The sequence below is a fragment of the Schistocerca piceifrons genome, chromosome 3 (assembly GCF_021461385.2).
Source record: "Schistocerca piceifrons isolate TAMUIC-IGC-003096 chromosome 3, iqSchPice1.1, whole genome shotgun sequence".
Lineage (NCBI taxonomy): Eukaryota > Metazoa > Arthropoda > Insecta > Orthoptera > Acrididae > Schistocerca > Schistocerca piceifrons.
The window spans coordinates 205,477,954-205,501,619 of NC_060140.1; the positions used below are offsets into that span (position 1 = coordinate 205,477,954).

Consider the following 23,666-nt stretch of genomic DNA (forward strand, 5'->3'; position numbering starts at 1 on the left):
ACGCATTCATTCTTCCATCGCTCCATCTGAGATTTGTACAGAAAGGGATCTTAATATGTGGGAATTACCACGCCCAGTACTCTGTTCAGTGTATTTCACAGTGGTTTGCTGAGTATGTGTGTAGTTGTAGATGTAGATGGAAATGATGGAGCTACCTGCTAGCTGATAGTCGGTATGCTCTGGAACAGAAACGTTTTGCTTACCTATGGTGTCTGGTTTGGAAGCTTGAAGGTGCAAGTAGCCCATCTCCTGCAGAACCGTGTTGAGGATGTTCGTCCAGTAGGGAAACGCTTTGTGTGCGTAGCGGCGTTCCACGAACAGAGTCGGCCAGAAACTGCCGATCGTGCCTTTGATCATGGGCATCAGGCCTTCAGCGGGGCACATGTTTACATGTAATGCCAGTACTCTGTAACACACACATAAGCAAATATGTTATTGTTCCAATCAGTCACTTACGTTAGCTGACAAAATTGTGCTTGAAGTTCCCTTTTACTCTGTCTGGTCAAAATTATCCGGATATCCCTATGACTAGATGTCGAGAGGGCCATTCATGTCAGTATGAAAGAAGATGGGGAGTATCATGTTGCCAATATAGAGGCAGTAACGTCAGAATGGTTCGGTCAGGAGAGCTCAGACACTTCAAATGTCGACTAGATATTGGGTGTAACATGAGTAACAAATCCACCAGGGACATTTCAACCATTTTAAAGCTTCCCAAGCTGACTACTGTTATCATGATTGTGAAGTGGAAACTCGAAGGAACCAGCAAGTACTAGACCAAGACCTCATCTCCTGACAGCAGGGACCACCGAGAATTCCAGGGAGTAGTTGTGAAAAATCGCATGAAATCAGCAGAAGGAATCACTTTTCAGTGCGAAAGTGCTACCAGCACTCAGCAATCCATCTACCACATTGATGTGGGTAGGGAGTTAAAAATAATGGGGTACAATGGTCGTACGCTCCTCATGAGGGTTGGGTTGATTTGGGTGAAGAGACAAAACAGCGAGTTCATTGGTCTCATCGGATTATGGAAGGGTGGGGAAGGAAGTCGGCCGTGCCCAGTCAAAGGAACCATCTCGGCATTTACCTGAAGCGATTTAGGAAAATCACGGAAAACTTAAATCAGGATGGCCGGACACAGGATTGAACCGCCGTCCTCCTGAATGCGAGTCCATTGTGCTAACCACTGCGCCACATCGCTCGGTCCTCCCCAGGAGTGTCACATTTCTGTAGTCAATGCTAAGCGACGCTCAAGATGGATGACTGGAACGAGTGATTTGGAGTCATGAATCATGATATACCCTGTGGCAATCCCTTCGAAGGACTTGGGTTTGACAAATGCCTACACAACGTTACCTGCTATCATGTGTAGTGCCAGCAATGAAGTACAAAGGAGATGGTGTAATGATATGGATGATGGGTGTGTTTTTCATGGGTTGGATATGGTCCCCTTATTGCGCTTAAGAAAACGCTGAACGCTTAAGTATATGAACACATTTCACAGCGTTTTGTACTGCGTACAGTAGAGAAACTGTTCGGATGTGATGAATGTTTGTATCAGCATCTCATTGCTCCCTGTCATAAAGCAGCGTTTGTAAAGCAGTGGTGTGCGGAGAATAACATTGTTGAAATGGAGTTGCCTGTTCAGAGTCCAGACCTGTGCCCAATGGAATACCTTTGGGATGAGTTAGAACGTCGATTTTTCTCCGGATTACAGTGTCCAACATCACTACCTTCTCTGGTTTTGACTGTTGAGGAAGAATGGGCTGGCACTCTTTCATAGACATTCAGACACCTCATTCAAAGAGTTCCCACCAGAGTTCAAGACTTCAAAAAGTTGAAGGGTCAACACACGTCATATTAAGGCCCACTAATAGGCGCATGAATACTTTTGATCATGTCTCTTTGTACGTCCACCTTTTCAGAGATGGTTCAGGACCTTGGTTGTTTAGTACAGAATGTCAAATCAAACACCTTTCAGCAGTCTATTTCCAAACCGTTATTTTATTGGGGTACCAGCTTCAGCGAATTATTACGCCACTTTCAGACCCCCTGACCGACGTGTAGAAAGATTCTAACCTCGGTTCCAGTCAAAATAGGGGCCAGCGTTCAAAGACAGGTATCTGTAGATTTTCGTTACAGCGATCACTTCAAATGGCGTCTGCCGACTCTGATGACGTGTGAAGTGATTTCTGTAACGAAAATCTACAGATTGAATGTTGGCCCCTATTTTGGCCGGAACTGAGGTTGGAATCTTTCTACACGTCGGTCAGGGGGCCTGAAGGTGGCCTGAAGATTGCCAAAACTGGTAGCCCAGAAAAATAACAGTTTGGAAATTAGACAGCTGAAAGGCGTTTGATTTGACATTCTGTTTCGATCACATAGTGCATACCTGCTTCGACAGTCTTCACAATTTTGTTAAACATCGGGTACAAGTATCAAATACTCCCCATCACAAACGTTAAAGGTAATAATTACACTTGACACTTTTAGGACTAACGCTAATGATAGCAGTAGTAATAACCTCACGGGACAAAATATCGTACCAGCGATCATGTCACTCGCCACTGCTGTCGTAAGCCGTGGCAGTGAAGAGGTGTCTATGCAACAGGCACTAGCGAGGAATCAGTGCAAGATGATGGGTCGACTTGGACGCATGACAGAAAGGAGATATTGTCTTTGGTTGTGTACAAGACAACAGCGCGAACAAAGTTGCTCTATTTCTTGGTGGATCAACACTGGCTGTCCACCGTCTTTATGGGGAATGTTGCATCGCTCGCAGCGTGAGAATAGTGGTCCAAAAAAGGCCACAAGCGTCAAGGACTGGAGACGGGCTTCACGCCTTGTGAGAGTTGGCTCCAAACCAGAGAGGAAATGCTGCTTCAATGAATGCGTGTCCGTCTCAACCAGTGAACATTGCGAAGGGAACTGCTACATTGGACATTCGCAGTTGAGTCGCGAAGGCCGTGTGTGTTTGCCAGCCAGCAGCTCCGCCAGTTCTGGATTCTCCAACATGAACAGGAGGTCACAACAGAAATACCGACTACTCGCTTCAGGGAAACTCTGCCCCTGGTCTCAAGCTGCCGATTCGCTGTAACGTGCCAACCACCTGTCATAGAGTGCCACAGGCAACAGGCTACCGCACAGCCACCCATCCACACGTACCTTCCTTTCGAACTGTCCAGGGAAGTTGAGGGAAGTGATACAGGCTGTCACGTGACAACCGAAATAGAACGGTGTATTAAGGAGACCATGTGCTATACTGGAGATATTCAAGAAACTCGCTACACGACTCTACTCGAACTCGAGACATTCGAAAAACCCCTTCACCAAAATCTGGAAATTTCTCTCGCCACCATAGGGGGAAGGATAAAAAATCAAAGACACATTACCAGTGGCAACTGAACACCTATGTACAATTCAAAAACTGAGATAGACATCATAACGGCGAGCCACTGTACCTCAACAAGGCTGACTGGTTCTGACAGCTATACAGTCGAAACAACCAAACAACTGGTCACCACAGGGAAACTGGCAACACAAAAATCACAAACAAATTTCTCACGATAAATTACATTGAGTGGCTGATTTTGTAATCAAACTGACCACTCTGATAAAGGCCTTGGAATTTTACAGGATCGAGACCCCTACAGTTGGTCAAGGAGACGTCGTCTGCGCAGAGCAACAACCCTTGCACACTGAATGGACTGTCAATGTTAGCAGTACATGTCCACCGACAGTCCTACCATCCGTCCAGAACGTCGCAGAGGTTTAGTCCACGGCTCGCCGTGGCACTTTTTACCATCTGTCCTAAACTACTACCTTCAAACGTTTCTGCATGCTGTATCACTTACAGGACCATATTAATGGATCACCACATCAGACGTATGGGCAACATTGCAAACGTGTATTCTGCGATCCCCCGATTCGCAGAGGAGTCAGAGAGAGCTTTCTATGATGGTCACATGCAACCATGCAAGTGCAAGCCTAGAGGGGCTCCCCCTAAGATATTTTAAATGGGCGGGGGGGAGTCTGTTTTTCTAATTGTTTAGCCTTCAAATGACGCGGCCCGATACATAAAAGGACTTTATTCAAAATAAGCCACCATCTTAATTTCCACAATTTCGTCGTCCAAGCATCGCCCTCTCTTCTGTACCTTCATAATGGGCACCCTATGGACAGTCCCGTCTTCCAAGAACACAAAAGCCGTGTTCGCAAAGCTGGGTGCATACTTTCCAGATTTGACAAACACTCGGGCCTGCTAAATCGTACGATCTTGTCCCCATAGGAAGTGTTACGGTCTGCTTAGAGCAATGGGTGGAATGTGTTTGTGATACTCACTACTTGCAACAGGCGACTAAATGTATCTATTACGCATTATACAAATTATATTAAGTTAATTTTATGTTCTACTAAGTGTTAAATGTATATTTGCTGTGCATTTACAGAAATTCTGTTTTTTATTTTCAAATAACGACTGATATTTAGGAGAATGCGTGATGCCTCTGAAGACCGAACTATGCTGTCGATTGGCTGATCACCATATGCAGTGCGTCAATGGCCGTCGCTCCTCAGAGAAGAGCTCGTGTATTAGCCTTGTCACCCGTGACCTCCGATCATCGTCGTAGCACCAGAACAACGGCAATGAAACTTCCTGGCAGATTAAAACTGTGTGCCGGACCGAGACTCGAACTCGGGACCTTTGCCATTCGCGGGCAAGTGCTCTACCAACTGAGCTACCCCAGCACACTCATGCCCTGGGCCGTCAGTAGTGCTTGGGTAGCTCAGTTGGTAGAGCACTTGCCCGCGAAAGGCAAAATGAAAGCGAAATTAGTCCTTTCATTCAATGGTTAGCGTACTGAGAAGAAGCAAGTTTGAAAGCAGAAATTACATACGAGGGCTGCTGAAAAAATTCCGGAACATTCACAATTTCACGCCAATTGTGTATTGGATCGAAATGCGGTTGGCATCCCTGCGCACGGCTGTGTTTAATATGTAACTGCCGAAAGTTTTATTGTTGTGTGTTTGTTTGTTGTTGTTCTGTGCTGTATTAAGTAGAATATATCACACAGTTTGCGAATTTCGCGTTCGCAGATTTAGAGAAGCAATGTGCCTGTATTAAATTTTGCGTGTAACTCAAGAGACAGACCAAATGATGCAGGGAACCTACGGAGATGAGTGCTTAAGCCGTACTCGGTGTTACGAACGGTTCACACGGTTTAAAAATGGCCGGATGTAAGTTGAACATGACCCTCGTTCAGAACGCCTTTCGACGTCTAGAGACGACGCTCTTGCCAAGAACGTCAACGAAATTGTGCGTGGAAAACGAAGACTGACTGACCGAGAGATTGCAGAAGAATATACACTACTGGCCATTAAAATTGCTACACCACGAAGATGAGGTGCTACAAACGCAAAATTTAACCGACAGGAAGAAGATGCTGTGATGTGCAAATGATTAGCTTTTCAGAGCATTCACACAAGGCTGGCGCCGGTGGCGACGCCTACAACGTTCTGACATGAGGAATGTTTCCAACCGATTTCTCATACACAAACAGCAGTTGATCGGCGTTCCTGGTGAGCCGTTGTTGTGATGCCTCGTGTAAGGAGGAGAAATGCGTACCATCACGTTTCCGACATTGATAAAGGTCGGATTGTAGCCTATCGCGACTGCGGTTAATCGTATCGCGACATTGCTGCTCGCGTTGGTCGAGACCCAATGACTGTTAGCAGAATATGGAACCGGTGGGTTCGGGAGGGTAATGCGGAACGCCGTGCTGGATCCCAACGGCCTCGTATCACTAGCAGTCGAGATGACAGGCATCTTATGCGCGTGGCTGTAACGGATCGTGCAGCCACGTCTCGATCCCTGAGTCAACAGATGGGGACGTTTGCAAGACAACAACTATCTGCACGAACAGTTCGACGACGTTTGCAGCAGCATGGACTATCAGCTCGGAGATCATGGCTGCGGTTACCCTTGATGCTGCATCACAGACAGGAGCGCCTGCGATGGTGTACTGAACGACGAACCTGGGTGAACGAATGGCAAAACGTCATTTTTTCGGATGAATCCAGGTTCTGTTTACAGCAGGGTCGGCCAGAAATTCTGCATGCGTGCGGTGTTCCTGCACATGTGCCACTTCCGGGTCATAGCGTGCACGCCGCAGCCGTCAGCGTTCATGTAGTGCATGTTTCTACGCACAGATGTCGCTTCATCCACTTGCTAGGATACTCCGTACCGACGCATTCTAGTGCTCTTTCCACAGCTTGCAAGCCAACCATGGGAAGGTATTTCGCGTATTAAACACTTAAAATACTGTCACACTCTACTCATTGAGACATCTACTTTTATGTTAACAGTTTAACCCAGTAAGACAAGTAATACAGTTAACAACCGTGGGTTTTTATTAAGGCAGCTTGACTGACGGCTCGTAAATACGCGGAATGTTTTTGATGTAGTATTTAAGAAAGAGAGCAATTAGCGACTTCCAACGAACCTTATTCATGATTTCAAATAACATTAAAATAATGCAAGGTTTCCTATAACTAATTCTCGGGGCCCTCAGTTACACCCACATAATTTCTGTCTCACTGACCTCCGAACAGAATGATAACCGCAGACCTCTCGATAATCACCTGTTATTTCAATACCATTAGTGCTATATCTTTCATCACTTCCGTCTGAAATCTGCATAATAACCGACAATTAGATGAATGTTACGTTTTATCGACTTCAGCTGAGCGTAGCCCTTCACACATTAAAAAAACAAAAACAACCTAAATGTAAGTATACATTGGAACAGTCGGTTTAATGACCAGTTTTCCTGATAATAATGTAACATGGAGCAGAATGAGGCAGTAATGCACAGTTAGTAAACAATAATTTTTAATTATGAAAGGAATAAATCCAACCACGTTTATCATTGGTCATGAGAAATGATGTAGTTAATATCTGGCACAAAAGCACGGCTCATTGACAAACGCAAGCAGTTACGAAGATTTTCATCACTTATGCTTGATCGAAACCTTGATTTATTCATTTTCATCACCGAGAAAAATCTTTCACGAACGTATGTCGACCCGAACAGGGACATAACTCTCGCGGCTTCTCGGCGCAGACGTGGAAATTCTTGTTGTGAAAAATTTTCGTAGAATTCGTTTGTACTTCGCACTGCAAAGAACTTGTCCTTCTGTAGGTCGATCAGTTCCATCTGTAGATCATTCGGAGCATCTTCAACTGACGACGAGAACGGTCGAGCAAAGAGGCGAATGACAGGAGACAAACTCGTAACATCTGCAAATTGTGCTCGAAATTAATTTTTACAATTATTGACACGTATTCTTGAAATCTAGCACTTTCATGGACCAGTCCAAGAGTCGGGAAATATGCAGTGTTTTCTATCAATAGCCGGCTCTCCCAAAGCGCAAGCTCTCTTTCAAAGGCATTAACTTCTTCCAACATGTCAGAAATTAAATTATTTTCACCTTCCAATCTGACGTTCAGGCTGTTCATGTGAGACGTAATGTCCACGAGAAATGCAAGGTCTGATATCCAACAAGGGCCTTCCAACATAGGTTCACTTTTTCCCTTCTCGTGTAAGAAAGTTACTATGATCAAACGTAAATTAAAAAAAAAATATTTTCAGCATTTTACGTCGACTGAGCCAGCGTACTTCGGTATAGTAAGGTATGTCGCTGTACTCCGCTCCTAATACCTCCAAGAACCGCCGAAACTGGCGATGCGTAAGCTCATGTGCCTTCAGATAGTTTACAGTACGCACAACAATTTGCGTGACGTTAGCTAACGTTACTGATTTTGTACAAAGCGCCTCTCGATGAAGAATGCAGTGAATTCTATACAACGTCTCGTCTGTGCGCCCTAGCTTTTTGCGCATCCGTGCTATGTATGAGTCCTCTCTGATGGCCTTGCATTGATGGTGTTCCATCTGTGGTCACTGAGACTAACCGATTCCAGTCCATACCGACACCATCAATCGCTTGCTCGACAGCTTGGAGTAAGTCCGCACCTGTAGTAGTCCCTTTCAAAGGTACAAAGTCCAAAACGTCCTCTGTTACACAAAGTGCGTTATCGACACCTAGTATGTATATCACAACCTGGGCTGTATCTGTAAGATCTGTTGCTTTATCGAGCGCAACAGAGAAAGCAACAAAGTCTTTAGCCTTATTTATTATCTGCCTGTGCACATAGCCGACCATAGCACTGATACGTCTTGTCACTGTTCGTTTGGATAGACTGATTTCCTGACATCTGCTAACGTTCGTGGGACACACAAGTTCTGCAGCATCAGTCAGATATCCTTTCACAAACTCCCCTTCGGAAAAGGGCTTCCCAGATTGTGCAATTCTTAATGCGATTTTAAAACTTGCTCGCAGTGAAGATTTAGTGTGGTTGTCATTCTGGAAAATTGAAAACAGTACATTGTACAGCGTACAGTAAATTAGACATAAATGTAATACAAGAAACTAAGAGTTCAAGAAGTATCAGTTACTTTGACGTACAGTAAAATCGAGTTGATGTGTCTCATCCATTTTCTTAAGGACATTTAATTTTGCTTGCCGTTCTTCACTGTTGAGTACACTACACTCGTCTTTGTGATATGTATTGTAGTGTCTTTCAATTGAAAACTTACGCTGGCCGCCTATTATTCGGCGGAACAGCAAACACTGTGAGTTTTCACCAACGGCTATAAAAAAGAATTGTAGTTCCCAGTTGTTTTTAAACGACTGAGAACATAGATCTCCCGTCCTTTGCTTTTTCACAGAAGGCCTACCTGCCATTTCTCAATACTTCTCTGTTAAGGTTACGGTCACCAGGGGTAAACGAGACTGGGTATGTTGCGCTCTTGGCTTGTACCACATAAACAAGGAAGTGGAGCCGCCGCTGTTCATTTAGGTCTAATAACAGATGTCGCTATCGCACACGTGCGCACATGTGCAGCATTTTCGAGCGTCTGCACACTGTGCAGCGTTTCGCCGGCCCTGGTTTACGGCATCATGATGGTTGCATCCGTGTTTGGCGACATCGCAGTGAACGCACATTGGAAGCGTGTATTCGTCATCGCCATACTGGTGTATCACCCGACGTGATAGTATGGGGTGCCATTGGTTACACGTCTCGGTCACCTCTTGTTCGCATTGACGGCACTTTAACAGTGAACGTTACATTTCAGATGTGTTACGACCCGTGGCTCTACCCTTCATTCGATTCCTGCAAAACCCTACATTTCAGCAGGATAATGCACGACCGCATGTTGCAGGTCCTGTACGGGCCTTTCTGGATACAGAAAATGCTCGACTGCTGCCCTGGCCAGCACATTCTCCAGATCTCTCACCAATTGAAAACGTCTGGTCAATGGTGGCCGAGCAACTGGCTCGTCACAATACGCCAGTCACTACTCTTGATGAACTGTGGTATCATGTTGAAGCTGCATGGGCAGCTGTGCCTGTACACGCCATCCAAGCTCTATCTGACTCAATGCCCAGGCGTATCAAGGCCGTTATTACGGCCAGAGGTGGTTGTTCTGGGTACTGATTTCTCGGGATACATGCACCCAAACTGCGTGGAAATGTAATCACATGTCAGTTCTAGTATAATATATTTGTCCAATGAATACCCGTTTATCATTTGCATTTCTTCTTGGTGTAGCAATTTTAATGGCCACTGGTGTACCATTTCAGTTGGATCATGTCATGAAATCCAAACACAGCATCTTGGAATGCGTCGTGTTGAAACCAAGTTTCTTCCACGGCTCATGAGCCACGACCAGAAAGACCTTTGCCTTGCAATCTATTGCACGAAACGAAATAAAAAAACAAAAACAAAGAAAACGAAATCACTGTGTTGGCTCATCCTCCGTACTCTCCAGACCTGGACCCTGAGGACTTTTTTTATTTCCAAAGTTGAAAACCCCGTTGAAAGGACGAAGATTTGCAACGATAGACGAGATAAAAGAAAATTCGCAGATGGCGCGTCGCACATCCAGGAGGAGACGTATCAAGAGTGCTTCCGGAAGTGGAAAGGGCGTTGGGACTGGCGCAGCAATTGTGGAAGAGAGTATTTAGAAGGAGTCCATGCACAACAAGTGAAAGGTAAGCGCAGAAATTTTTTGTGGACAAAGTCCCTGGATTTTTTGAACAGACATCGTACAACTCAATTGAGTTTTCAGCCAACTGAGAAGAATTTGTGGGTTGTGGAAGTACACAGTCAATCTAAAATCTGCATTCATATTCACTGCCTGACAAAAACAGCGCACGGTACACATACACACTACCGGCGGCTGTGTGAATAACAAGAATTGCATTTCTGTAACAGAACGGCCACCAGAGTGTATAAATTGTGTTCGTCGTATTGTTGTTACCACGCCTAGTATGGTATATAAGATATAAGAGGCATGAACAGCGTCGGATGTTGGTTGACCACTGTAAAGGACGCATACTTGTGTGAGACAGCGTTATCAGCACCTAACATTGTTTGAACGAGGCGTCACAGTGGGTATCCATTTGGCCAGTTGGTCGAATCCTCCAATGTCCGGATTTTTGTGGCGTTTGGATGTGACACTAGTCCAGTGTTGGACTGCGTAGGATCATGATGCATGGCATACTCGTTGTCAAGGTTCCCGACCATGGCGAGGAGGGGGGGGGGGATCATTGTATGATGCACCAACGATAAGCCATCCACATCTGCGCCTGCCATCTGAGAATGGGGTTTGGACTCCCTGCAACATTCTGTGTCGACCTACAGAGCGGGGTAGCGCAGAGGTTAGCACACTGGACTCGCATTCAGTAGGACAACGGTTCGAACCCGCGTGCAGTCAACCAGATTTAGGTTTTCCATGATTTCCCTAAGTCACTTAAAACAATAGCCGAAATGCTTCCTTCGAAAGCACAGGACCGCTTTCCCTTTCTATCCTTCCCTAATCCGAGCATGTGCTCCTACTCTGATGACCTCATTGTCGACGGGACGTTAAACCCTGCACTCCTCGTCCTGTGTCAACTTGCACCATCGGTCGGAGATTAGCAGCAGATGGACTGGGAAATTACTGTCAACAACACAAACGGCTGCCGTGACCGGGAAGCTTGAACTGCTGACGATTGGCCCTGCAGCGTATCTAGTGACAGATCACGTTTCTACTGTACCTTGGATGACCACTGTCGGCGAGCATGGCGGCGACCCAGTGAGAGGTCCCAATCTTCCGATGTTTTGGAGAGTCAAACTCTTAGCCCCATGGTCTGGAGTCCCTTTGGGTATGATTTCGGGTCATGGCAGGTACTGACTGAGGGAAATCAAACTGTACAGTGGTATGTGACTGACATGTTGTAGCCGGCTGGTGTGGCCGAGCTGTTCTAGGCGCTACGGTCTGGAACCGCGCGACCGCTACGGTCGCAGGTTCGAATCCTGCCTCGGGCATGGATGTGTGTGATGTCCTTAGGTTAGTTAGGTTTAAGTTGTTCTAAGTTCTAGGGGACTGATGACCTCAGAAGTTAAGTCCCATAGTGCTCAGAGCCATTTTTTTGACATGTTGTGTTCTCATGTGTTACATCTCCTGCGAGAATATTATGCTGGTACACAAATGGCGCTTCTCGTTACGAACTGTCTACATGATGTTGAGGTACTCTTGTGTTCAACAAGATCCCCACATACGTCCCCTATAAAACACACGTGGGAACAGTTCGGACGTTAGCTCTGTCCCAGCGTCAGTATCCAGGTTATCAAGGACCAGTTTCCAACAGTTGTGGGCCACCTTGCCTCAGGGGAGGGTGCAATGGCTTTATAACACCTTTCCCAAACGAATAAGTGCGTGCATACACGACAGAGTGCGTGCAACACCATACTAATTAGTGGGCTCGTACTGCCAAGTTCTTTGTAAATTTGACTTAATATTGTAGTCACTGAAATTACATCACATTCTGTCTCAACCCATGAAGTTGCATTCCATTTCCTCCTCCCCTTCTGAGTGATTTTTTTTTGTTAGGCAATGCATATACAACACCACAGTAGCATTCGTCGCCACATCTTGATGGCTCTATGGTATTCATCATTGAATGATTTCATTTGGATATGGCATACCTACGTTTCTATCATTTGTAGACTTAGAGAAAGCTTTCAAATTCTGAAAATGGCAGGGCTAAAATACAGGTAGCGAAAGGCTATTTACAATTTGTACAGAAATCAGATGGCAGTTATAGGAGTCGAAGGGCATGAAAGGGAAGCAGAGGTTGGGAAGGGAGTGAGACAGGGTTGTAGCCTCTCCCCAATGTTATTCAATTTGTATATTGAGCAAGCAGTAAAGGAAAATTCAGAGTAGGAATTAAAATCCATGGTGATGAAATAAAAACTTTGAGGTTCGCCGATGACATTGTAATTCTGTCAGAGACAGCAAAGGACTTGGAAGAGCAGTTGAATGGAATGGACAGTGTCTTGAAAGGAGGGTATAAGATGAACATCAACAAAAGCAAAACGAGGATAATGGAATGTAGTCGAATTAAGTCGGGTGATGCTGAGGGAATTAGATTAGGAAATGAGACACTTAAAGTAGTAAAGGAGTTTTGCCATTTGGGGAGCGAAATAACTGATGATGGTCGAAGTAGAGTGGATATAAAATGTAGACTGGCAATGGCAAGGAAAGCGTTTCTGAAGAAGAGAAATTTGTTAACATCGAGTATTGATTTAAGTGTCAGGAAGTTGTTTCTGAAAGTATTTGTATGGAGTGTAGCCATGTATGGAAGTGAAACATAGACGATAAATAGTTTAGACAATAAGAGAATAGAAGCTTTCGAAATGTGGTGCTACAGAAGAATGCTGAAGATTAAATGGGTAGATCACAAACTAATGATGAGGCATTGAATAGAATTGGGGAGAAGAGGAGTTTGTGGCACAACTTGACTAGAAGAAGGGATCGGTTGGTAGGACATGTTCTGAGGCATCAAGGGATCACCAGTTTAGTACTGGAGGGCAGCGTGGAGGGTAAAAATCGTAGAGGGAGACCAAGAGATGAATACACTAAGCAGATTCAGAAGGATGTAGGCTGCAGTAGTTACTGGGAGATGAAGAAGCTTGCACAGGATAGAGTAGCATGGAGAGTTGCATCAAACCAGTCTCAGGACTGAAGACCACGACAACAACAACAACAACAACATGGCATACCTGAAGAAACTTGTGGACTCTCTTCCACGCCAAATTGAAGTCTTCACCAAAATTAGAGATGGTGTTATATAGTATTAGCGTGATGCCTCGTAGAAGTCTCTGATTTCTTGTGTGGTGTTAATTTCATCTTCTGTGTGTGAGCAATGTGTCATAACAGTTTGGATATACAGTTTGCTTACATTCTCTACAAACGATAGAACAGAGCTTCACTCTTGCGTATCTGTGATAGTACTTACGAGGTCGGAAAGTACTGCGCCATAGCGGTTCCTATGATGGCTCCCCAGTTTCCACCCTGGATGTAGAACTTGTTATGGCCGAGTCTCTCCATCAGCCTCTTCATGATGGCGGCCATCTGTACGATACCGAGACCTGGCTTTGCCGCGCCCTGTGAGAAGCCGAACCCAGGCAGAGAGGGGGCCACCACTTCGAAGACGAAGCCCTCCCCCTTCCTGGGGGTGGTCAGCAGGGGGATGAACGAATAGAGCTCCCTCACGGAGCCAGGCCATCCGTGCATCAGCAGCAGCGGGACCACCACTGTGCCCTGCGGGACCTCGGCCGGCTTCACGTGGATGAAGTGCAGCTCCAGGCCGTTCACCGTCGTCTTGAACTGCGGGAACTGGTTCAGGAACTTCTCGCGCTCCCTCCAGTCGTACTTGGTCCGCCAGAACTCCACCACCTCCTGCATGTAGTTGGAGTTGAAGCCATACTCGAATCCGACACCCTCCAATGGCGGCGTCAGCTTTGGCGTGGTTTTTAGTTTTTCGTGCAAGTCTTCAATCACCTACATGAAAAGAGCAATGTGATTAAAATAATGCAGACATTCGCAGGCTGCTTCCTCACAGTTCTATTACAGTGAGTATCTGAAGAATTCAAGGTTGCTTTTTTGCAGCTGATACATATATTGCAGAAAACAGCAAATCATGAATAGCTTCATCAACATATCCTTTAATTTCATTGGAATATTACGAAATAACAGCAAATTCCTCAAAATGGCTAAAATCGTGTGTCTCTGACAAGGAACAAACACTATCAATATTAAACAGTTCTGTATTATCTGTCGTCATCCAACTGGGAATTAATTGCATATCGTATCAGTTTCCCTCTTAGGGACTTACTTTTCCCTGTGTGGATTAATAACATTACCGGATTCCAATTTTATTTTGCTTACAAATGATACACGAATGGCAACAAACAGAAAAGCAAGCGTGGTTTCACAAAGACCAGTTAGTGAAAGTTTCGTGGACGCTAGTAGATGGTTGCTAATCTACTGTTTGTCATTAGAGTTTGAAAATACACAGACCAGTTAGTGAAAGTTTCGTGGACGCTAGTAGATGGTTGCTAATCTACTGTTTGTCATTAGAGTTTGAAAATACACACGGTACACATTTCAGAAATTGTAAGTAGTTTCTTCCTGGCATATATCTAAAAGATGATGACAAGAAGACTGAAGAGGTTAAATGTCTGAAATTCTTAGGAATACAACTAGATAACGTATTTAGTTAGGAGAAGCGTACAAAGAAATATTTCAGAGCCTAAAGAAAGATTTGTTTACAGTTCAGATGTTTGTATGCAGATTATAGTATTGCTGTCTGTCCAACCGCAGTATCGATAGTCGCTTCTCTCGAGAGCGTGGAGCGTAATTGTTTTAGTGATCTGTATGTGAACCTTGGTGGTGAGTTTCACGTGTTATGCTGGAGACGTGGCCTGCAGAAATGCAATTGCTGCATTTGATGATAACGGTTAAAGCTTTCATCACAAAAGGTGTTTTGTTTTACATCAGTTCCGATATCAGTGAGTTATTATGAAAAGCGAAAATTCTGCATCCATGTTTTGCTTCATCAAAGTAACAATGAACCACGTCACGATGGCTGCAAACGGAACAAACGTGGACTTGATCTTAATTCTGGGATTATTCGAGTTGAGGGAGAGTCGTAAGCTATGTAACTAAAACTCACAAGTGGAGGAACTTTCATTCGCATATTGTGTCACAAGGGCAACAACCAGTCGTAACGTAGAATGGTTACACTTTCACTCATGAAAATCATCGGTAGCATCGTTAGAATGAACTACTTTAATTGCGAGAACTTCGCTAGCTATTGCAAGCAGAGCAAACTGCTTGAACGTTGATTTTGTGTGATTTTTAGTGCTAGTACTCTAACAGAGCGACTAAACAGCATGATAATAGGTTTCATTGTACTCCCGAAAAACACGTGGCTGAAGTACCAATTATAGCTTACACCTACTGTGATCAAGCCAGTTGTGAACAGCGCAGCACACATTCTCGTGCTTTACTGTTAGTACGTACTTGGAAATGTTACCATATATTTCTGGTCCTTCCCCCATCTATTGTTAATTAATGAACAATTATAGGATTACTCTTACTTGGTGGTTGATGCATAAAGAGAATAAGCGCCCAGTTACGTGTTATCTAGGCACAAAGTCATTAAATATCTGACCCACGTGGCTGTGTGGAGAGCTCTGCGCAGCAATCTGTGTATGATTCTGTGTCCTTAACCATCTGAGCTGCTGGCATGGCGATTTGCGCTCCGGGACTTGTAATCTTCGGCGAAGGAGTACCGATTTAATTAAAAACTGTGAGTGACGTGTTTAACTGAGAACAATAAACTGATTTTCATGTGGCGTTGGAGTGGCTGCGTGCACAATGGTGCAAGGTGCTTTAGTGCGCAGAGATATTACCCAAAGCGTCCACCACCGGTAGCTGAGTGGTCAGCGCGACAAAATGTCAATCCTAAGGGCACGGGTTCGATTCCCGGATGGGTCGGAGATTTTCTCCGCCCTGGGACTGGGTGTTGTGTTGTCCTAATCCCCATCTACGCGGAAGTCGCCGAACTGGCTTCACATCGAAAGACTTGCACCCGGCGAACGGTCTACCAGACGGGAGGCCCTAGTCACACGAGATTTACATTTACCCAAAGCGCAACACAAATAACCTACATTTAGATGTGATGGTGACGGCAGAATCGTATTGGATACACACACAACGAATAAGTTCATAATTATACAGTGGATCAGACCCAGAAACATAGAATTGCTCCATAAGTTCCATGAGGCAACGATTTTTAGTAGTAGAGGCTTGGGATCAGGATGTGGCAACTGCTACTACCCAAAGATTGAAAACAGTACATAGCATTCTTGTATTGAAAAGTTGCTATTAATAGCATGTGTTACTGTTTGGTTTGAATATTTCGACTTCAGTTTTCGTAAGATCACTGAGCAAGGTTCTAAGTAAACAGGTAATTAAAAACTTGGCCATGTATGTAGATGATATTTTAACTGCAATCTCAACTTGCGAGGAACATGGCAAGGTAGTTGTAGAAACGCTCGGGCCTTCGAAAAGGCAGGTGTAACTGCGAAATTAATAAAGTCAGAATTTGGAAAGGATGAAATTAAGTTTCTACCATTCACTCTTCAACATTCTTCTGTGGCACCACATTTTGAAAGCTTTTATTCTCTTTATGTTTAAACTGTTTGTCATCCATATTTCACTTCCATACATGGCTACACTTCACTCAAATATTAAAAGAAATGACTTCCTAACACTTAAATTTATATTCGATGTTAATAAATATCAGTTCTTCACAAATGTTTTTCTTACCATTTCCCAGTCTACATTTTATATCCCCTCTACTTCGGCCATCATCAGTTATTTTGTTGCCAAAACAGCATAACTCATCTACTACTTTAAGAACCTCGTTTCCTAATATGATTTCCTTAGTATCACTTGATTTAATTCTATCATATTCCATTATCCTTGTTTTACTTTTGTTGATGTTCATCTTATATCCTCCTTTCAAGAGACTGTCCATTCTGTTCAAGTGCTGTTCCTAGTACTTTGCTACTCTGACAGAATTAACAATGTCGTTGACAGATCTTAAAGTTTTTGTTTCTTCTCCTTGAGTTTTAATTCCTACTTCAATTTTTTCTTGGTTTCCTTTACTGCTTGTTCAGTGTACATATTGACTAACATCAGAGGTACGCTACAACCCTATCTCACTCCCTCTCTGTATAAGTATAATAATCTAATTTTCTGTTTGATGACGCTTGGATACAATAGTCTGTGCTTAGTTGTGTTTTGCGGCAGAAATTGTGTAGTGCAGCAAGTGAGAGAAAAGTTTTCAGTCTACAACTAGACCAAAAGTGTTAATATGTCCAATTCTATGCCATGTTCTAAACTAATAAAACAAAATTCTTGTGCTAAAATAAATATCTGCATAGACGGATTAAAACTGCACTCAGTTATTTTTTTAGTTGTTGTTACAATAATTATTTCTTCAGATGACACCTCTCACATAACGAAGTTTATCACAAATATGATATTGTTACATGTACGAAGGAAAGTCATCAAGTTTTAATTATCACTCGAAAAAATAAATCTGCAACCATGAAGTTTCTTTAAACAAAATTATTATTAGTTTTACTTATAGTTTCTATGTATTGATTTTGCATAGGCCATTGCTTTGCTTGGATTGTCTGAAAGGTTGTTCGAGAAGCTGCGTCTATTGAAAACAATAAACCAAAACTGAAGTTAATCTGTGTGATTTGCAAGAAAATGTACTGAGTCGCCTAATAAAGAAAACCAGATTCTACATAAGTTCTCTCCAAAAAATAGTAACACATTGTTTCATACTGCTTCACTTCTCTGTCATGATATTTGACAAAACCTTAACTGATATCTGGTCGTATGAAAGGAAGTCCCTTGAAGTCTGAAATATTATTTTTTTCTTTTTCTCTTCTGGCTTTCCTGTGGCAATGAATAACTCTCGGGCACATACTCCCTGGAAACTGGTGTTGCTGTTGTTACTGAAAGCTACTAAATGGTTCAAATGGCTCTGAGCACTATGGGACTTAACATCTGAGGTCATCAGTCCCCTAGAACTTAGAACTACTTAAACCTAACTAAGCTAAGGACATCGCACACATCCATGCCCGAGACAGGATTCGAACCTGCGACCGTAGCGGTCGCGCGGTTCCAGACTGAAGCGCCTAGAACCGCTCGGCCACACCGGCCGGCGAGCTACTAAAAAGGTGCGTCTCACTTACTGGGTGACAAACTAACTACAGGTGCACTTCGTGCCCAATTATTCGACGTAACGCGTCTCCATTGTAAACTGCAATTGTGAAACTTTATCTAGATAATGACAGAGATTGGGAAAGGGATGATAATGTGGTAAATTACGTTAATGCTGATTTCTTTAAAAGGTGTACTGGCAAATTTAGAAAAGTCACTTTACAAAAATATTCTTCATTCTAATCAAGAATTGCAAAGAAATAATGACTCTGAAAATACTTTGAAGTTGTTTGTTCAACAGTGTCACGTTCATTGAATTATTAAAATATATATATATGTTCATCGCAGATTACACAAGGTTGCATTAAATGAGTTAATCTTTCCTGAATTGTTGCTAATGTTACCTAGTTAGAAGGAGGGGGAAAGTTCAGCTTTGCTTACTGAATTGTTATAATGGTGTGCAGGCAGAAGCTCGAGCGCAGTTAAAGCAAATTAATTATTAACTTATTATGAAGTCCTCATCAAATCAATCAAAAATCTTTCTCTCTCGCAGTAAAAACATCAAAAACCATATTCTAAAGTAAAGTTCATCAACAAATATGAATTTTTATCATACTTGGCATGCCACTCTCTCGGCTGTGGCTCACTTAACGATAACACGATGCCGATTGGCAGTTTCTGCGAGCAGCATCCACGAGGAGCGGCCGCCGCAGAGATGTTACTGCAGACCGGCAATGTCGCAGAGATGGTATTGCGCGCTGTCTGAGAAACAAAGTAAGGGCGACTGCCGCCTGTGTATGCAAGATATAAGGGAAGCTGATAGTGAACACCCCTTTCAAAGGTTATATTCGTTCGTCTCCACATGCTCAGCATTCAGCTGATACTTTTCTTTTCCAAAACGACGAATGACTTTGCGTAGACCTTGGGTGTAGAAGTCCGCGTTTTCGCTGTTTGGGAAAAATTTCACCTTATATTAATTACGTAACTTTAACCTTTCGAAGTGATAGTTAAAACTTCGTGTCTACCTATTTTAATTTCGTGACTGACTGGGAAAGTGTGTTAATTGCTATTCCTTTTCCAGCATGCCCTTTTGCAGTTTGCAGTGGTTTCACAACATCAATAAAACATGGCTATGGTCTTGCTATACACTCTGTTATAGCGAGAGGCACTGCTGCAGCTGCAGGGTGATGGTTGATGAACTATATGAAAAGAAACGTAAAGTAGTTGCAAACTACGGCGTGGGCGCAATTTATTCAACATGTAAACGTCACTATAGATGTTCGAATTTAGGTTATGACATGTTCGATATGCCTGCCATTATTGGCAATGATGTGGCGCGGACGAATAGCGAAATTCTGCATGAACCGCTGAAGTGTTGGAACATGCTGTCGATGACATCCTGAATGGCTGCTTCGAGCTCAACAACGGTTTTGGGGTTATTGCTGTACACCTTGTGTTTAATGTAGCCCCACAAAAAGGAGTCCCATGTGTTGAGATGTGGAGAATATGGCGGCCAATCGAGGCCACGCCAGTGGCCTCTGGGTACTAAAGAGCCACAATGTGGTTCCCAAAGTGCACCTCCAGAACATCACTCTTCTGCTTCGATGGGGGTCGAGTTCCATGAACCACATCTTGTCGAATACAGGATCACTTTGGATAACGGGGATGAAATCATCTTCCAAAACCTTCACGTATCATTCGGCAGTCACCGTGCCATCAATGAATATCGCACCGATTATTCAGTGAGTGGACACTGGACACCACAGAGGCACCTGCTGAAGGCGAAGAGACTTCGAGAAATGCGGATCCCCAGTCCCTCAAATGCGCCATTCTGTTTATTGACGAACCCACCCAAATGAATGTGAGCTTGTCGCTAAAACAAACCATACTACACTACTGGCCATTAAAGTTGCTACACCACGAAGGAATGCAGATGATAAACGCGTATTCATTGGACAAATATATTATACTACAACTGACATGTGATTACATTTTCACGCAATTTGGGTGCATAGATCCTGAGAAATCACTACCCAGAACAACCACCTCTGGCAGTAATAACGGCCTTGATACGCCTGGGCATTGAGTCAAACAGAGCTTGGATGCCGTGTACAGGTACAGCTGCATATGCCGCTTCAACACGATTGCACAGTTTATCAAGAGTGGTGACTTGCGTATTGTGACGAGCCAGTTGCTCGCCCACCATTGACCAGACGTTCTCAATTGGTGATACATCTGGAGAATGTGCTGGCCAGGGCAGCAGTCGAACATTTTCTGTAATCAGAACGGCCCGTACAGGACCTGCATCATGCGGTCGTGGATTATCCTGCTGAAATGTAGGGTTTCGCAGGGATTGAATGAAGGGTAGAGCCACGGGTCGTAAAACATCTGAAATGTAACGTCCACTGTTCAAAGTGCCGTCAGTGCGAACAAGAGGTGACCGAAACGTGTAACCAATGACACCCCATACCATCACGCCGGGTGATACGCCAGTATGGCGATGACGAATACACGCTTCCAATGTGCATTCACCGCGATGTCGCCAAACACGGATGCGACCATCATGATGCTGTAAACAGAACCTGGATTCGTCCGAAAAAATGACGTTTTGCCATTCGTGCACCCAGGTTCGTCGTCGAGTACACCATCGCAGGCGCTCCTGTCTGTGATGCAACGTCAAGGGTAACCGCAGCCATGGTCTCCGAGCTGATAGTCCATGCTGCTGCAAACGTCGTCGAACTGTTCGTGTAGATTGTTGTTGTCTTGCAAACGTCCCCATCTGTTGACTCAGGGATCGAGACGTGGCTGCACGATCCGTTACAGCCATGTGGATAAAATGCCTGTCATCGCGACTGCTAGTGATACGAGGCCGTTGGGATCCAGCACGGCGTTCCGTATTACCTTCCTGAACCCACTGATTCCATATTCTGCTAACAGTCATTGGGTCTCAACCAACGCGAGCATCAATGTCGCGATACGATAAACCGCAATCGCGATAGGCTACAATCCGACCTTTATCAAAGTCGGAAACGAGATGGTACGCATTTCTCCTCCTTACACGAGGCATCACAACAACGTTTGTGTATGAGGAATCGGGTGGAAACTTTCCTCATGTCAGCACGTTGTTGGTGTCGCCACCGGCGCCAGGCTTGTGTGAATGCTCTGAAAAGCTAATCATTTGGATATCACAGCATCTTATTCCTGTCGGTTAAATTTCGCGTCTGTAGCACGTCATCTTCGTGGTGTAGCAATTCAGTCCGGAAGCGCGCAATCTCTACGGTCGCAGGTTCGAATCCTGCCTCGGGCATGGATGTGTGTGATGTCCTTAGGTTAGTTAGGTTTAAGTAGTTCTAAATTCTAGGGGACTGATGACCTCAGATGTTAAGTCCCATAGTGCTCAGAGCCATTTGAACCATTTTTTGGTGTAGCAATTTTAATGGCCAGTAGTGTAATTCCCATCAAGCCCCGCGATCAACCGTGCAGTTTGAACGTCCTAACGCAAACCGTTCAGAAGTTATGACCATTTTATTTCATGTACTTCAGTAATTGTCACCCTGTACTTACGCTGTCTGGGACGGCGATGGTGAATGGCCGGACGGACTCGTCCACCTCCTTGGGTTCTCCGGGCCCCCACCACGCGTCCTCCAGCCGGCGCGGGTTGAACGGCTCCTCCTCTGCAGCCGTCAGCCTCTTCCATACCAACACTGCCAGGACGGCGGCCAACACCAACAACAGGAACATCTCCGGAGACCACGAGAGCAGCAGCTGCTGTGTAGAAGGTAAGATTCAGGTGTTATATCTACAACTACAGCTACAGTCATACTCTGCAAGCTGCTTTATACGCTTTACAGTGCGTGGCGGACGGTACTTTGCGTACCATTACCTTTTTCTTTCTTTCTTTCTTTTTCTGGTGTTACAGCACAGAATAGTAGGATCTAGAGTTTAGAAAAAAGTTTATTAAAACGCACTGACACTGCCCCAGGAAAAATTCGAATCATGTCAGAGACGGTGGTGGAAGCAAGAAGCGAGCGATTATGTCGCAGTTGGGTTAGGTCGAGGACACTGTTTGCCGAGTAAAGAATAAGCATTCAGCAAAAACAGGACGGAAAACCCAAGGAACACTGTCGACTTTGGGTCCACGGACAAGAGCCACGGTTGCCCAGCCGTTACCAGGCTGCAGGGTATCAGTGTTGCTTAGGGTGAAGTTAAGAACTCCACCAGAAAAGACCGATGGACCATGCAGGACGACTTGTGCACCCACATAGTTCTCCGTATTAACAGCATAAGTAATGAATCTGGTAAGAAGGCGTCAGTCTTCGTGTAGCCGAGCGAGCAACAGCATTAGACCCCTCACACAGAAGATGCCAAGATACGAGGTGCGGCTAGAAAAAAACCGGACTGATGCTGGAAAAAACATTTATTTACAATTATTTACAATTTCATGTTATCTCCTTCAATGTACTCTCCTCCTCGGTCTCTACACCGCTCCATACGAATTTTCCACTGTTCATAGCAATGCTGCAGATCATTTTCGGTAAGTCCATACATTACTTCCGTCGCTTTTTCTTTTACTGCTTCAACAGTCTCAAATCTAGTTCCTTTCAAAGCTGACTTGACTTTAGGGAAAAGAAAAAAGTCACAGGGGGCCTTACCAGGTGAGTAGGGTGGATGATCTAAGATGGGAATGTTGTGTTTTGCCAAAAACGTCTTCACTGACAACGCACTGTGAGCTGGGGCATTGTCTTGGTGAAGGATCCATGACTTTTTTCTCCACAAATCGTTCCGTTTTCTCCGTAATCGCTCACGTAGGGTAGCCAGGACGCTAATGTAGTAATGCTGATTCACTGTTTGTCCCTCTGGTACCCAATCAATGTGCACAATCCCTTTGATGTCAAAAAAAATCATTATTGCCTTGAATTTCGATTTTGACATTCGTGCTTTTTTTTGTCGTGGAGAACCAGGAGTTTTCCAATGCATCGATTGGCGTTTAGTTTCGGGATCGTAAGTGAAAAACCACGATTCATCGCAAGTAATAACATTTTGTAAGAAGGTGGGATCACTTTCAACGTTTTCCAGGATGTCAGAACAAATCATTCTTCGGCGTTCCTTCTGTTCAATTGTGAGACACTTTGGAACCATTTTTGAACACACTTTGTTCATGTTGAAACTTTCATAAAGAATCTGCCTAACACTTTCCTTGTCAACTCCTGTTAACTCAGACACTGCTCTGATTGTTAAACGGCGATCTTGTCGAACAAGTTTACCGATTTTTTCAATGTTTGCATCAGTTTTTGCTGACAATGGTCTGCCAGTGCGAGTGTCATCACTGGTGTCTTCGCGGCCATCTTTAAATCGTTTAAACCACTCAAACACTTGTGTTCGCGATAAACAATCATCGCCGTACACTTGTTGTAACATTACAAACATTTCACTTGCAGATTTTCCTAGTTTGAAACAAATTTTGATGTT

The 23,666-nt window shown here is 44.2% G+C and overlaps 1 protein-coding gene across 1 annotated transcript in view; it reads right to left on the reverse strand.

Moving 5' to 3' along the window:
- The window catches only part of LOC124789545 (juvenile hormone epoxide hydrolase 1-like), a 44,829-nt gene extending 22,863 nt beyond the window's left edge, over positions 1-21,966 (reverse strand). The window contains exons 1-3 of the mRNA XM_047256944.1: positions 21,762-21,966; positions 13,405-13,949; positions 204-406 (exon numbers count right to left, since the gene is read on the reverse strand). Of these exons, the coding sequence (XP_047112900.1) occupies positions 204-406; positions 13,405-13,949; positions 21,762-21,938 (925 nt within the window). The 5' untranslated portion in view covers positions 21,939-21,966. The remainder of the gene's footprint in view (positions 1-203; positions 407-13,404; positions 13,950-21,761) is intronic.
- Between the last annotated feature and the right edge of the window lie 1,700 nt (positions 21,967-23,666).